The sequence below is a fragment of the Stegostoma tigrinum genome, chromosome 1, assembly GCF_030684315.1.
Source record: "Stegostoma tigrinum isolate sSteTig4 chromosome 1, sSteTig4.hap1, whole genome shotgun sequence".
Classification (NCBI taxonomy): domain Eukaryota; kingdom Metazoa; phylum Chordata; class Chondrichthyes; order Orectolobiformes; family Stegostomatidae; genus Stegostoma; species Stegostoma tigrinum.
Window position 1 is genome coordinate 159,221,934 of NC_081354.1, and position 16,208 is coordinate 159,238,141.

At 41.5% G+C, this 16,208-nt stretch overlaps 1 protein-coding gene across 2 annotated transcripts; it reads left to right on the top strand.

The window, feature by feature from the left end:
* The first annotated feature begins 1,126 nt into the window (after positions 1-1,126).
* Positions 1,127-15,730, top strand: LOC125457107 (zinc finger protein 664-like). Of its 2 annotated transcripts, none has more exons than XM_048540851.2 (2): positions 1,127-1,217; positions 9,468-15,730. In XM_048540851.2, the coding sequence occupies exon 2, from the start codon at positions 9,486-9,488 to the stop codon at positions 10,677-10,679; it is 1,194 nt and encodes a 397-aa protein (XP_048396808.1). In that variant the 5' UTR covers positions 1,127-1,217; positions 9,468-9,485; the 3' UTR covers positions 10,680-15,730. The 2 variants fall into 2 exon arrangements, with proteins under 2 accessions (XP_048396808.1, XP_048396800.1); XM_048540843.2 differs by having other exon boundaries at positions 1,134-1,241.
* The last annotated feature ends 478 nt before the right edge of the window (positions 15,731-16,208 follow it).

Sequence of the window (16,208 nt, forward strand, 5' to 3'; positions counted from 1 at the left end):
AGATACAACGCCTTCAGTCTGGCATTGATTGTCCCTCTTCTCATTGTCATTCATTTATCCAGTTTGCTTGAAGTTTGATTCCCAACCTTGTCCAAACACCCTATCTTATATTGTGTGCTGGAGGCTTTAATAACCTCTCTTGAGTTCTCCTTTCTTTTCTTTTCATATTTTTTCCATGCAATTAAATCCATCCCCAAAGATGCTAACCTGCTGCTTTGATTCCCATTGGCCATTAAACCTCCTGGTGTTTTACCCCCTTACTCCCCCCACTTTCTAGTTTAAAGTCCTGTTGACCATCCTATTTACCATTTTTTTGCTAGAACACTGTTCCCAGCTCGGTTCAGGTAGAGACCGAACCAACACTGCAGATCCCTCCTGTTCCAATACTGATGCCAGTGCCCCATGAAAGAGAACCCCTCCCTTTCGTGCACCACTCTTTTAGCCATGTGTTTACTTCCCTTATTCTCATATCCCTATGCCAGTTTACATGTAGCTCAAATGGTAATCTGGAGATTATAACCCTTGAGGACCTGTTCTTTAATTTAGTTCCTAGTTCCTGATAATTCCTAAACAGGTCTTCTTTTCTTGTCTTACCTATGTTGTTTATCCCAACGTGGACCACAACGACTGGATCCTCACCCCCCCCCCCCCCCCACGCTCTCTAACATCCTTCCAAGCTGGCCAAAGATGTCCTACACCCTACCACCAGGCAGGCAACATATGTGTGGGACTCTCCATTCTGCTTACAAAGGATATCATTTATTCATCTAATTATAGAATCCCCTACAACTATCACTTGTCATTTTGCTCTCCCCTCTTGAATGGCCTCCTGTGCCACTGTGTTGTGGTCAGCTGGCTCACCCTCCCTACAGCCCTGTTCCTCATCCACACAGGGAGCAAGGTAATGCTTGGGGTAACTCTCTGAATAATAAAGTATTTGCATTTAACTTAGAGGGAAAGAAGTGAATGAACATCATGTTTAAGAATATGAAGGGGGGGAAATTAAGTTCTCCGCCAAAGATTGAAGAAATGGCGGCTGATATTGTCCAGGATGCCTCACGCTCCTGAAAGTTATCTATCACCGGCGACCAGCACGTTGTGTGCGCGCGCAGCCAGCCAGTTCCCTGGGTTCTCCCGGCGCCTGCGCGATACGGGAAAGCGAAGGGGTAGGGATCGGCGGTCGATGTTAAATCTGTGAAGCTGCAGCCCTTTCCTGGGTGAGTGGAGGCCGGTGCAAACTGGTGAGGAAACAATTTAATTTAGGGAGCTCTGTGATCTGGTCGTTTTAATAGCCAGCGAGGAAAGCAGGGTTACCTCTTCCACCATCTGGCAGTTTGCTGGTTCCGCCATTTTAACCGCTTTCTCGTCACTTCAGCCGGGAAATTAAATCGTATCGGCCCCGGGCCGGAGCGGACGGGATCCGCTGACGCCACTTTGATCCAGTAGGTGTAATTTTGCTAGACTCGAACACATGGCTCAAACTGAAGCCCCAGGCAGTCCTCGCAATACACGGGGGATTGCGGCCTCATCGCCTTCACCATTTGAGGCCTTCAGTTCAGGCTCCGACGACTGCACAGCAGCAACGTGATCGATCTCGGGGCAGTGCCCAATTTCTCTTGATAATTTAGTTAAACATATCTGTACTAACACTACTGCTGCCAATTTTTATTTAAAGAACGGCCCGTTTTTACTCAGCTCCCAATTTTTGCACAGATTGATTGGGGCTTTTATCACAGTACACATAATTCACAATACAAAAGGACATTGTAGGTCCACAAGTCAGGGAAGGAGGACTGAGATACACTTGAATAAATTCGCATTGAGAGGGTGAAGATATTCGTGATCTTAGCAGGCTTGAAAGTGATAACTTCCCAAGCATGGATGAGTATCAAGGCTGTTGAGGGAGTCAAAGGAAGAAATTGCAGAGGTTATGTCAATCGTTTTTCATCGTTTCTGGCTAGCAGAAGAGTGCCAGAGGACATGCCAATGTAACATTATTCAAGAAGGGTGGTAAGAATAAACTAGGAAAATACAGGTCAGTGAATCTAACATGTCTAGTAGAGAAATTTAGAAAAAAAAGGGAAAATTATTTTCTACTTGGAGAGGCAAGGATTAATCTAGTATGGTCAGCATAGCCTTGAAAAAGGGGTGATTGTGTGAGTGATGATGTTATACAACAGTTTTCACCGTTTTTGTAACAAAATACATGTAATGAACAAATCAAATATGTCTAACAAATCTAAGCGAATATTATGAGGTGGTGATTTGGTATGCAGATGAGATAGGGCAGTTAATGTGGTCTACATGGACATCAGTTAAGCTTTTGATGAGGTTGCTTATAACTGGCTGGTTAAGAAGCGAAGAACCCATGCAATCCAGGACAGTTTGTATAATTCAAACCCAAAACCAGCTTAGTAGTAAGAAGCAGAAGGTGATTGTTGAAGTAAAACAAAGAAGTGCAAATGTTAGATATCTGAAGCAAACAAAAACAAAAATTGCTGGAGAAACTTGGGATCTTGCAACATCTGTAGAGAGAAAGTAGAGTTAACATTTTAAGTCCACAGGCTAGTGCAGAAGGATCACTACACTCAATGTTAACTCTCTTCTCCCCTTGGATGCTATTAGACTGTTGGGTCTCTCAATAAATCTCTGATGGTTGAAGGGTACTTTTGTGAGTGGAAACTTATGTCCAGTGCTGTACCACTGAGTTCAGTGGCGGGTCCTTTTCTGTTTGTTGTGTAGATCACTGACCTAAACATGAGCGTAGGAGGTGTGGTCAGTACATAGAGAAGGAAAGCTTTAGAATACAGGAAGCTATGGATGGACTGGTCAGGTAAGCGGAACAGTCAGTGGCTAATGAAATTTAATCCTCCAAAGTGTGAGATGATGCATTTTGGGAAGGCTAAAAAGACAAGGGAGTACGTGTATCAATGTGGACTTCACAAGCTTCAAAATCTCCCCTTCCCCCACTGCATCCCAAAATCAGCCCAGCTCGTCCCCTCCTCCCACTCCATCACAAAACCAGCCCTCGCCTCCCTAACCTGTTCTTCCTCTCACCACAAGCCACACCTCCGTTTCCTACCTACTAAACTCTCCATCCTCCCCGGACTGACCTATCCCCTCCCCACCTCCCCACTTATACACTCCTCTCCACCTATCTTCTCCTGTCTCCATCTTCGGTCCGCATCCCCCTCTCTCGTATTTATTTCAGAACCCTCTCCCCATCCCCCTCTCTGATGAAGGGTCTAGCCCTGAAATGTCAGCTTTTGTGCTCCTAAGATGCTGCTTGGCCTGCTGTGTTCATCCAGCTTCACACTTTGTCAACTTAGTAAGGGAGTACATGCTGTCTGTTGGATTCTAGGAAGTACAGAGGGACCTTGGTGTGCGTGTCTTTGAAAGCAGTAGGACAGGTAGACAAAGTGGTGAAGAAGGTATATGGGATACCTGCCTTTATTAATCAAGGCATTAAATACAGGAGGAATCAGATTAAGATGGAGCTGTATATAATGTTAGTTAGGCCACAGCTGGAGTACTGTGAGCAGTCTGGTTGTCACAGGATGGATATAATTACACTAGAGAGGGTGCAGAGGAGATTCACCAGGATGTTGCCTAGGCTGGAGCTAGTTACCTATAAAGAGAGCCTAGATAGATTGGGGTTAATTTCTGTAGAATAGAGAAGGCTGAGGGAGGATCCGTTTTAAGGGTGCACAAGGTTTTGAGGGACAAAGATAATAGGGAGTAGAGGAGTCAGGACCAGAGGCACAGTTTTTGGGTACAGAGAAGGAGGGTTAGAGAGTTGGAAATTGCCCATAGAATGCTGAGTGTCTGGAACTCACTGCCTGACAGGACGATAAAGGCAAGAACCCTCAAAGATTTAACTGCTTAAATGAACATTTGAAATGCCGTAGCATTCGAGGCTAGGAGCCAACTGCTGGAAAAATGTAATTTAGAAATAGATGGATGTTTGGAGACAGTGCAGACACAGTGGATAAAAGGGCCCCTTTCTGTGCCGTAAAATTTCTATCACTTTGAGATTGTCAGTAATATTTTTACTGATTAACCCTAGGCCAAGGATGATGTCAGTAAGACTATGGTTCATTGCCTCGCAAACTTGATTGTGAGCTTTCTAGAGCTGCAGAATTCCTAGTAGTGATGTTGCCTCCATGAATTTGTTTAGAGATTCCAGGACTTTGGTCCAGTAACTTTATCAATAATCCTGTTAATAAGTAAGGGTAGATGCTATGGGAGGAGGTGCGTAATGGCTTAACTGAACCATGTGGGAGTTTGTGGGGAAAACTGTGATCCTAGATAGGCATATTTGTTCATGTTTTGCTGGTCAAGAAATTTTGACTCAGAATTCTTGGACTGGAATGCAGATGTCATGGAACTTAACAAAGGGGAGAGTAACCTGGGCACATTGTTCTAGGAAACAGACAAACCCTTTAGGTTAAGAAGTTTAGCCTAGGGTCAACAATCTAGGATAGAAGGGTATGCATCTGAGTCAGGTCAGTCTTGGGATCCTGGTTGAAAACATGCAGGAATATTAGACTTTGATAACATATTTGAAGAATTGCTACCTGTGTGGATGAAACCAAGAGCTGGAGTATTACTGGGCAAACTGATCAAAGCACTGTGGTGCAGTAAACCATTAAATTGGAGGAGTGCAGAAGTGATGGTGAACTCAATAGTCAGCAATACGGATAATATTCTCTGCAGTTGGAACTGGGTGTTCCAATGAATGTAAAGCCTGGTTATTGCCTGATGCTTAAAAGTGTCTTACGGTTGCAGACAATCTTGGAGTGGGAAGGGGGAATCTAATTGTCATGGCCTATGTAAGAACCAGCTACATTGGTAGAAAGAGGAATGATGTTTTGCTGAGAGAATTTAAGGAATTGGCTCCCAAATGAAAAGAAAAAACTTCATATGTGATGATCTCTGGATTGTTAACTGAGCTATGTACTAATTAACACAGGATCAAGCAGATTAGAGAATTGAGTACGTGATTCAACGAGGGGCATGAGTTATTTTGAATTATTAGTACCAGGCTGAGACCAGTATCTAAGTGAATTGTTCAGCTGTGGATAGAACTTTAAACCAAAAGCAGGGATGAGATAGCGAGTTTTGAGAAGATTTGTAGCTCAGGTTGAGGTTCTGGATGTGAGTTTGCTCGCTGAGCTGGAAGGTTAGTTTTCAGACGTTTCGTCACCATTCTAGGTAACATCATCAGTGAGCCTCCGACGAAGCGCTGGTGTTATGTCCTGCTTTCTATTTATCTGGTTAGGTTTCCTTGGGTTGGTGATGTCATTTCCTGTTCTTTTTCTCAGGGGATGGTAGATTGTTGGAGCCAATCTACCATTCCCTGAGAAAAAGAACAGGAAATGACATCACCAACCCAAGGAAACCTAATCAGATAAATAGAAAGCTGGACATAACACCAGCGCTTTGTCGGAGGCTCACTGATGTTACCTAGAATGGTGACGAAATGTCTGACAACTAACCTTCCAGCTCAGCGAGCAAACTCACATCCAGGGATGAGATGTAATGTGAAGAGAAATTTGGAACTCTCAAGTGGAAAGTTGAAAAACAATGAAGTGATATGGATAAAAATAGGTATGGTGGATCAAAAAGGAACAAAGAATCTAACAGTGACAGTGAACTAGAAACTAGGGTCCAATCAAACAAAAGTGATTAAAATATTTAAATGCATTAACTATTACATGAAGCAAAATAAATTATAGTTATTATAGTGCAGAACTTGAGCATTGCTTGAGGAAAAAAAGACATTTTGTTGAAGCTACTTGTCGTACACTCAAGATATTTTCAAGAATGTAAAGGCTAGAAACATTTTATACTGTACAAGAAGCTGTGATTGGTGGATGAGTTGCCATGGGGACTGCACCAATTAGATGATGACTGACTGTTAACTACCAGAATATTTAGGAAGCATTAAGTCTGTTGGTGCGTGGTGCAGCAAAGAAACAAGAGCAACAATAGCAATGGGAAGGTCTGGATTTAGTTTGAAAAATTATTACCCAGAAAGCTTAATACACTATTCAAAACTCAATGTATGAAGTTATGGATTTCGACTACTGTTTTGCATAATGTATGATTTGGACCTACAGCAGAGAAGACTAACTTGCTAAATAGCTTTGAAATGTGTGTTTGGAAGAGAATGGAAAATATTAGCTGGTCAGAAAGAGTAGGAATTGAGATAGTGTTGAAGTGAGTGAACAAAAAGAATACTCCATTTGCTATTTCTCGTCCCACTTCCCTAGTTGATCGAGATCCCGCTGCAATTTCTGATAATTTTCGTCACTATCCACGATACTGCCTATTTTAGTGTCATCCGCAAACTTACTAATCATGCCTTGTACATTCTCATCCGAATCATTGATATAGATAACTAACAGCAATGGGCCCAGTACTGACCCCTGAGGCACACTACTAGTAACAGGCCTCCATTATTACCCTTTGCTTCCTATCATCAAGTGAATTGTGTATCCAGTTTGCCAGCTGTCCCTAGAATTCCATCTGATCTAACCTTCCAGAGCAGCCTCCCATGCGGAATCTTGTCAAAGACCTTATTGAAATCCAAATAGACTATGTTTACTGCTCTGTCCTCCACAACCTTCCTGATCACTTCATCAAAGAACTCTAACAAATTTGTGAGGCATGATCTCCTGTGCACAGAGCCATGCTGACTATTCCTAATCCAACCCTGTCTTTCCAAATGCATGTAAATCTTATTCCTCAGAATCTTCTCAAGTAACCTACCTGCCACAGATGTGTGCTTACTGACCTATAATTCCCAGGTTTTTCTTTGCAGGCCCTTCTTGAAAAGGGCACAACATCCACTACCTTTCAGTCTTCTGGGACTTCACCTATGGCTAATGATGATGCAAATATATCAGCCAGGGGCCCCTCAATTTCTTCCCTAGCCTCTTGCAGGATTTTTGGATATATCTGGTCAGGACCAGGAGATTTATCCACGCTCGTACATTCTAATACTTCCAACACCACCTATACTGTGATATGGACTGAGCCCGAGATAGTGCCGCTAACTTCCCCAAGTTCCCAAGTCTTTCCCCACAGTAAACACAGAGGAGAAGTATTCATTGAGGACCTTGTCCATCTCTTGTGGTTCCACACATACATGTCCACCTTAGACCTTGAGAGGTCCTATTCTGTCTCTAGTATTCATTTTCCTTTAACATAACTAAAGAATCTCTTTGGATTCACCTTAATCTTCTCAGCCAAAGCTATTTCATGCCCCTTTTTCACTGCCTACTCCTGAGCCATGCCTCCTTTTTTCTGGTCAAAGTCTCAATATCTCATGTCATCCAGGGTTCCCTCCTCTTGCCAACCTTGCCCTTCACACTCTCAGGAACATAAAGATCTTGAATTCTAGCTATCACACTTTTAAAGGCCTCTCACTTGCCAGAGGTCACTTTACCCGCAACCAAACTACTCCAATCAACCCCTGCAAGCTCCTGTCTAACTCAATCAAGATTTGCCTTGCCAATTTAGAACTTGAACCTGTGGACCAGAGTTGTCTTTTTCTGTGACTATTTTAAAATTAATAGGACTGTGTTCTTTGGTTCCAAAGTACTCCCCCGCCGTCACCTGTCCTGCCCTGTTTCCCAAGAGCAGGGCACGTTTTGTCCCTTCCTGTGTAGGACCCTCAATGTACTCTTAAGGAAATTTTCCGGAACTAATTTAACAAATTCCACGCATCTCAGTCCCTAACACTATGGCAATCCCAGTCTATTTAGAAAAATTAAAATCCCCCTCTATGACAACCCTATTGCTCCTGCAAGTCTCGCCAGACTTCCTACACATTTATTCCTCTAATTCCCATTGACTATTTGGGGACCTATCGTACAACCCCAATGGTGTCACCATCCCCCTTCTTATTTCTTAGCTCCACCCACAAAGCCTCATTGGATGATCCCTCGGTTATTTCATCTCTTGACTACTGCCGTGATATTCCTCTTAATCAGAAATGCAACTCCCCTCCCCCTCTTACCTCCATCTCTGTCCTGTTTAAAACATCTGTACCCTGGCACACACAGCTGCCAATCCCGTACCTCCCTTAGCAATGTTTCTGTAATGGCTATAATATCCCAGTTCCACGTATCTGTCCGTGTCCTGAGTTCATCGGCCTTACCTGTCAGCTCTCTTGCATTGAAATAGATACAATTTAACCCAACAGACATTCCCCACTCCCTGTACTGTTCCATCCTAATCTATCTCTTCAACTTGCGGTTTCTGATTATTGTATCTCCTTGCATCCTTGCACTTGCTTCCTTGCTGTTTAGGATCCCACCCCCCCGTCAATCTAGTTTAAACCCTCCCTTGCAGTATGAGCAAAATTGCCCACCAAGTGATCTTTTGGATGCATCAAATCTGTTTGCCTCAGTCAGTTCTTATGGTAGCAGATTTTATGTTAAAGCTGCTGTGAATAAAGGAGATAATAAAATGTGAGGCTGGATGAACACAGCAGGCCAAGCAGCATCTCAGGAGCACAAAAGCTGACGTTTCGGGCCTAGACCCTTCATCAGAGGGTCTCCAGCATCTGCAGTTCCCATTATCTGTGAATAAAGGAGATTCTGCTTTGTTTCCCCTCTTAGATTGATCAGTAATTTTCTTGGGGCTCCAAGTTTATAATTCTCCCATAAGTAGAACAATTTTTGTCACATTAGTCCTGTTTAACTTATTAATTACTTTGAAGTCCACTGATTTTTTTTTTCAATACTGCAAACTGTTTAATTCTTATAGCTGTAAACCTGCTCCCACCATCATAATCTACTACACTTCCATTATTGGGGCCATTTCCCTGGTGGCTGAGGGGTGACCTCGTAGAAGTTTATAAAATCATGACAGGCATGGATAGGGTGAATAAAGTGGTCTAAAACTAGAGGGCATAGGTTTAAGTTGAGAGGAAGTGGTGGATGTTGATACAATTGCAGCACTTAAAAAGCATCTGGATAGGTACATGAATAGGAAGGTTTTAGAGGGATATGGGCCAAATGCTAACAAATGGGACTAGATTTATTTTGGGCTATCAGAATTAAATGCAGTATTCCAAAAGTGGCCTAACCAATGTTCTGTACATCCATAACATGACATTCTAACTCCTCTCTCAATGCATTGACCAACAAAGGTAGGAGTACCAAATGCTGCCTTCACTAAACAAGTATGGTGAATGGATATTTGATTTATCACAGAATGGAGGATGACTGTGCCAAAAGAAGAACACTATTGAAGGAATCTATTGAGGAGGAAAAAGAGAAGGGAAATATCAATAGAGAAAACAATTGATACAAGACCGTTCCTGTCTGATTTCTCCCAATAATTGGACAGCTCTCTTAACATGCATCGATTGTGTTTCACTATAATATGTAGTGTGTAACAATTAGATTCTGCTGTAATTTGTGGAAGCCAATAATCATGATCTCTTATTTTAGGAGATTCTGACAGTACCAATGGCGAACACACAAGAATCAGATTCTGCTCTTCAGTCAAATGAGATCTGCCAAAAGGGGGCCACACTGAACGTTTCTAAAGGGCCAGAACGTCATCAGCGTTCCCGAGATAGACTGAAACTCTTTATCTGCTCTGAATGTGGTAAGAGCTTTAACAAATACTCGCACCTCAAATTGCACCTCTTGGTCCATACAGGAGAGAAACCTTTCAAATGTCGTGTCTGTGATAAGGAATTCAATCATCCATCCAGTCTTCGCAAGCATGAGATCACACATACGGGAGAGAAGCCATTCAAATGCTCTGACTGTGGAAAGAGTTTCAATGACTCATCAAATCTGTCCCGGCACAAACGCATTCACAGTGGTGAGAAACCATTTAAGTGTGACATGTGTGACAAAGGATTTACTTACTCTCACCATCTTGTGTCACACCAACGCACACACACAGGAGAAAAGCCATTTCAATGCACAACATGTGGAAAAGAGTTCAGTCAATCATCCACACTGGTGATGCACAAACGAACTCATGCTGACAAGAGACCATATAAGTGTGGAACATGCGGGAAGGGGTTCCAGTTGTCACGCCACTTGGTAGCTCACCGTCGCACACATGCAGGAGAGAAAGCATTCCAGCATGGGAAGGAGTTCAAGCAGGATACTGGTTTAATGAAGCATCAGCGGATCGATACAAAAGAGCTGCCATATAAATGTAGCTTCTGTGGCAAAACATTCCGTCAGTCTCACAACCTAATGATCCACAAGCGTACACATATGGTCAAGAAGTCATATCAGGTCTCCACACGCAGGCAGGAGTTCAACCAGCAATCATCCCACGTGAAGCATGATCATACGCACGCAGAAGAGAAGCCATATTTATGCTCAGCTTGTGAGAAGAGGTTCAAGGGCTCCAGTATTCTGGTGACACATCACACCAATACAAGTGACAGCCCTTATCACTGTGTTGGATGTGGAAAAGTTTTCAAGAACTCACCCAACCTTATCCACCAACAGGTTGCATTTAAAGAAGAGGACCTCACAAATATACCGGGTGTGAGAAGGGCTTCAAGTGTACGCACAAATCACGTGCACAATGTATTGAGCCATCAGAATGTCCATGCAGGAGAGACTCCATTCAGATATACAAGATGCAGGAAAAGCTGCAAAACTCCTCCATCTGTTACATCACCAGTGTAGCCATAGTACCTGAGATCTTGTCCTGTTCCCTTTTTCCCCTACTCATTACACACCACGTAAAAAATTTTGGATAAAAACTTTAGTTCCAATAATCACCTCAATATCCTATCCATTCTTTAAGCTTAAGGGAATGGGTGTTGCGGTGTGCCACTTGAAGGAGTGCTGATGCACTACAGTTTGTTGCTTAAGACAGTTTTGAATATATTTATTGGTGTCCGTATCTACCCACACCTTTTGAACTTGCTTTCGAAGAGATATTTCACAGCAAAACCCGTGGGACCAATTTAAGAATTTTATCAAGTGTAGAATCAGACTATTGCATCAGAGTTTCAGTTAAAAATCCTGAGATTTTCTGATGTCTTCCAAGGCATTGTCCAAATCAGAAATACTCTAGTAGGCCCCAATTTGTGCTCCATTGTATAGAGTTTAATGCACTTGGAGTTCAGGAGGCAAGAGCTGCTAGAAATCCAGAAAAATTGACATTCAGGGGTACGTGGATGTTTTGCTGTAAGAGCTTCAGCAGCAACTTGGCGTCACCATATCCTGCCACACTTTCTGTCCAGGTGGGATTGTTCTTCTGGACCATCTCATGCAGGCTGAAGGAATTCAGTGTCTTTGTTTTGAACATTTGGTTTTCGTACAACAGCTTTTATTTGTTTATACTGGCAAACCAGCTAGAGATATGGATCCCCAACCTCCTTCCCAAGTCTGTCAATGCCATATTCTTCAAATTGTATTTTTTTTAAGTTTTCAAGAGTACTGTTGAGAAATGCAGGAAAGGACATCGGAAAATGATGGAAATGTTAGTTAGCCTTGGCAGAATCTTCACAAAGAAATATCAACAGATTGACCTCATATCCTGGTACCAATATGCAATAGGAAAAATTTCACTTAAGGCAGCATAGAATGTTTCCTGTGTGATAAGCCGACCTCAACACTAGATCGAGGGCCACTACTGACTAAAAAATGCTTTACAAAACTCAAAAAATATTCTCCCTTGGAATAAAGCAAGTTTAGAAAGCCATTTTCTGTGCTGTTCAGTATATTTCTCAATTCTTAATCCATTCTTTCACGAGTTGAGGATGTTGCTGGAAAAGCAAACACTTTTTTTTAATCCATCCCTAATTACCATTGAACTTGCTAGACCATTTTGGAGGGCCTTTGAGAGTCAACCATATTCTTGGTATGAAATCATATGTCGAGCAGACCTAGTAAGGATCCCTAAGAAGACTTTAGTGAACTAGACAACAATGAATAGTTTCATGGTCACTGTTATTGAGACAAGTTTTCAATTTCACATTTTATAAATTTAAATTCCACTAGCTGTCATGGTGGGATGTGAACCCCTGCTTCCAGAGTGATAGCCAAGACCTCTGGATTGCTAAGCCAGTGGCATCACCACTTCTTTCCCACACTGTCACATTTTGCCGGGTTTCTAATAAAATTGAGGACAGTTTAATTGTCTTTGTTCCTATTTTACCCAAGTAGTTAAAGCTGAAAAAACATTCAGTAATGAATATGTGAAAGGTGGTATTTCTTCAATGATACATTGACTTTGCCCCAGGTCTAAGAGATTAACTCTTTACCAAAACTCAAACTCTGTTTTCTCCTTACAGATGCTGCTAGATCCGCTGAGTTTTACCAGTAATTTCTGATTAGCTTCTTCGTGATGGCTGGAGTTTTATGCATGTGTGGAACTGAAGAAGTGCTGTTATTCCAGTGTCTTTGGCATTTCCATTGGCATCGCCTTGTCTGCAAGCTCAGAATAGATGTCAAAACAGAAAATACTGGAAATAATCAGCAGATCTAGCATCATCTGTGGAGAGAGAAACAGTTAACATTTCAAGTCAATGATTGTTCATTAGGGCTGGGAAAAGTTAGAAATGTAACAATTTTTAAGCGTGCAAAACAGGAGAGAATGGGGGAAAAAGGGAAAGTCTGTGATAACATGCAAGATGAAGGAGTTTGAATTATCAAAGAGTTGGCATTGCAAAACCAAAGGATCAGGCAAAGAAGCAAAGTCCGTGTAGAGAAGATGTGAATCACAAGAGAAACAAAACTGTAAAAGGAAACAAAATATGGGCCAGGTTTAGCCTATTTCCAGTATTTTGTTTTTATTTCAGGTTTTCTGTATCAATTTTTTTGTTTCAAGTTAGAAATTGCTGCTTTGCAGTACTGAACATAGAATTAATACAAAAGGAGGTCATTCAACCTATAATGTCTCTGCTGATACTCTGGAAGAGCAATCCCGCTTCATCTCAAATTTCTGCTTTTTTTTCCATAATTTTGTGAGTTCCTCAGCCTCAAATGCATTGTCAACTCCGTTTTAAAATTATTAATAGTGTCAGCTTCCACACTTTTTCAGGTAGAATTACAGATCCTGATAACTCTTGATTGGGGGAAGAAAGTTGTTGCAAGGAGTATAGTATTAACTCTTCCAATCTCTGAATATAACCAAAATCCTTTGTCCTTTGTCATGTCCTTGTAAATGTCCTCTGCATCCATGCTAAATTGTCTAGTAATTCTTCACAGTGCTGTAGTATTACAGCAGACAGTGGGATACTATGCCAGTCATTTATAAAATATGAGCCTGATTTCTTTGCATTTATTTTCCACATCTTCATAAATTAACCCATATACTTTTTTAACCATCTTATGAAACTGTTCACCTTAAATATTTTTGTTACTTGATCAAAAAATTCAACCATGACTAAAAGAATTATTCCTAATTTAACTTTAGGAAATCTGTGCTGATCCTCTTTGACTCAATAAAAATTTGTTTTATCCATGCTAATAGTTTCCAGTAACTTCCCCATTACAGATGTTAGTGATTGGATTCTAGTTTCCTGGTTTATCCCTCTTTGCCTTCCACTCTGCTGACACTACTTGTGTATCCAGTGGCAATTGAAAGAGTATGACCAATGTTTCTGCCACTCCTACCTTTGTTTCTTTCAGCAACCTAGCATGCATTCCAATTGCATCAGAGATAATGGGAACTGCAGATGCTGGAGAATCCGAGATAACAAAGTGTGGAGCTGGAGGAACACAGCAGGCCAAGCAGCATCTTCGGAGCACAAGTGCTGACGTTTCGGGTCTAGACCCTCCAGGCCTGAGACGTCAGCTTTTGTGCTCCTAAGATGCTGCTTGGCCCGCTCTGTTCATCCAGCTCCACACTTTGTTATCTTGCATTTCAACTGCGCAACTTTGTACTTTTAATACATCTTCTCTATTACTGTCCAAAACATCCATTCTAGTGCAAGCAATAGAACAAGTGGGTAGGTCACTTACATCTTCAAAGCTGCAAATCTAAGGGGGTACAGGTAGACATTAAAGGGGTCCCGGACTGCAAATATACCTATTGGTAAAAATTACACCATAGATTAGGAAGGCCATAACAGGAATAAGCCAAGTGCCAGGCTTTATTCAGAGATAGATAAAATGGAAAAATAGGGAAGATCTGCTAAGACTGCATCCAGCCCTGGTTGGATCACACTTAAGAATGCTGTGTGCAGGTCCGGTCACCATTTTAAAAAGAGATATAACACAATGGAGAAGGTGTAGGGAAGATTTTAAAGGCTGGTTCTAGAAATACATAGTTATATGTATGAAAATAATGTCAGGCAGGACTTTTTCTGTTTTAAAAAGAAGGCGCGAGAGTGATCTAATGAAGATGTTATGAATGATGAAAGGTTTTGATAATGGTGGCTCAATGGTTAGTACTGCTCCCTCAGGACACCAGAGACCGGGGTTCAATTCCACCCTCGACTGACTGTCTACGTGGAGTTTGCACGTTCTCCCTGTGTCTATGAGGGTTTCCTCTGGGTGCTCTAGTTTCCTCCCACAGTCCAAAGATATGGAGGTGCCAATTAGGTCACCTGACAAAGGACCAGCACTCAAAGCTTGTGATTTCAAATAAACCTGTTGGACTATAATGTGGTGTCATGTGACTTCTGACACAGTCCAAAACAGTGTAGGTGAGGTGGATTGGGCATGCTGAATTGCTCATAGGGATGTGCAGGCTAGATGGGTTAACCATGGGAAATGCACAGCTACAGGGACAGGGTAGAGGGGTAGATTTGGGTGGACTGCTCTTCGAGGGACATTGTGGACTTGATAGGCCTAATAGCTTGCTTCCACATTAGGGATTCTGTGAAAATTAGTACAAGATAATCTCAAAAAATTAACAGGAATTTCAGAAGAAACATTTTACGGTAAGTGGGTTAACACTACTGGTTAAAGGAAATAGAAAAATGCATTTATTGGGAAGCTTGGTAAGCATTTGATGAAAAAATTGTAATAATTGTGAGATGGAGAAAGATGAGACTACGATGGGATATATGTCAGCATAGACATGTTCGACCAAATGGCCTGTTTCAATGCCATATATCCAATGTAAAATGTAATTTCTTCATCGACTTGTGGATTCTGATTTGGATCTTTGTTCCAGCTTTATCTTCAGCTAAATGCCTTTCCAATTTGAGTGCACTAAACTTCATCAATATTGCACTTGCCATTGCTAGAGACATTTTTAGTCTAATCAGACCCTATAGATATACTGATGTCAAATGCCTGTCAAAACATATTTCAGTATTTTGATAGTTGAAACCTTAGTGAAAACATTTTGAGGAAACCTTGGATGAAAAGTCACACAGACATTGTTGGTATTGTATTCTACTGAAGTGGCTCCCACAATTTATAAAATTAAATAGGGGACCTTTATCAGCGTTATTCACTTGGCAACAAGCAGAAAGTTTTGAGCTTACACAGGACCTGACCATACTAATTAGGCTGACCCCCAAAATCATAAGGATGTCAATATTTGGAGGAGAGTTCAAACCAAGTTGCCTATGTTCAGTATAGCTTCAATGGGTTGATATTATGAAAAGATGACATCAAAGACTATTCATCTGCAGTAAACAAAATGTACACTTCTGGTTGTGTGTAGGATGGGCATGGAGCAATTCCTGTCTGAAGACACTTTCAAGCTGATTTTCTATATCAGTGATTTGTATATGTAAACTTTAGGAAATAAACATTGTGTTATCTATTCACTCTTGTAAACATCTATTGTATTGCTTATTTCTAATTCAGAAAGTCCAAAGGAGACATACAGCCGAAAATTTATAACATTCAGAACAGAAGCCATACAGGTTACTCAGTGGCTGAATATCTACCTATTGAAGGTTCTGGGTCCATACTCCAGTTTGTTCCAAAATAAAACTTGGATTTTTTTAAAATTCAGTTTTATCATTTCAAGTATGATACAGAGCAAGAGAGGCCTATCTCTCCTCCAATCATTTCAACTTCACAGGTAACAAGATGTAGAGCTGGATGGATGCAGCAGGCCAAGCAGCATCAGAGAAGCAGAAAAGCTGACGTTTTGGGTCTAGAACCTCAGATTCTCCAGCATTGGCAGTTCCTACTATCCCAGTTCAACGTTACTGATTTTTTTTCCTCATTGGCCTATGAAAATGACTGTACACCACCCTTTCAGGTGATTAATTCCAGATCATAATTTGCTGCGCAATA

Excerpts from the sequence above, each read along its gene's own strand:
- LOC125457107 (XM_048540851.2), top strand. The coding sequence starts at position 9,486 with ATGGCGAACACACAAGAATCAGATTCTGCTCTTCAGTCAAATGAGATC.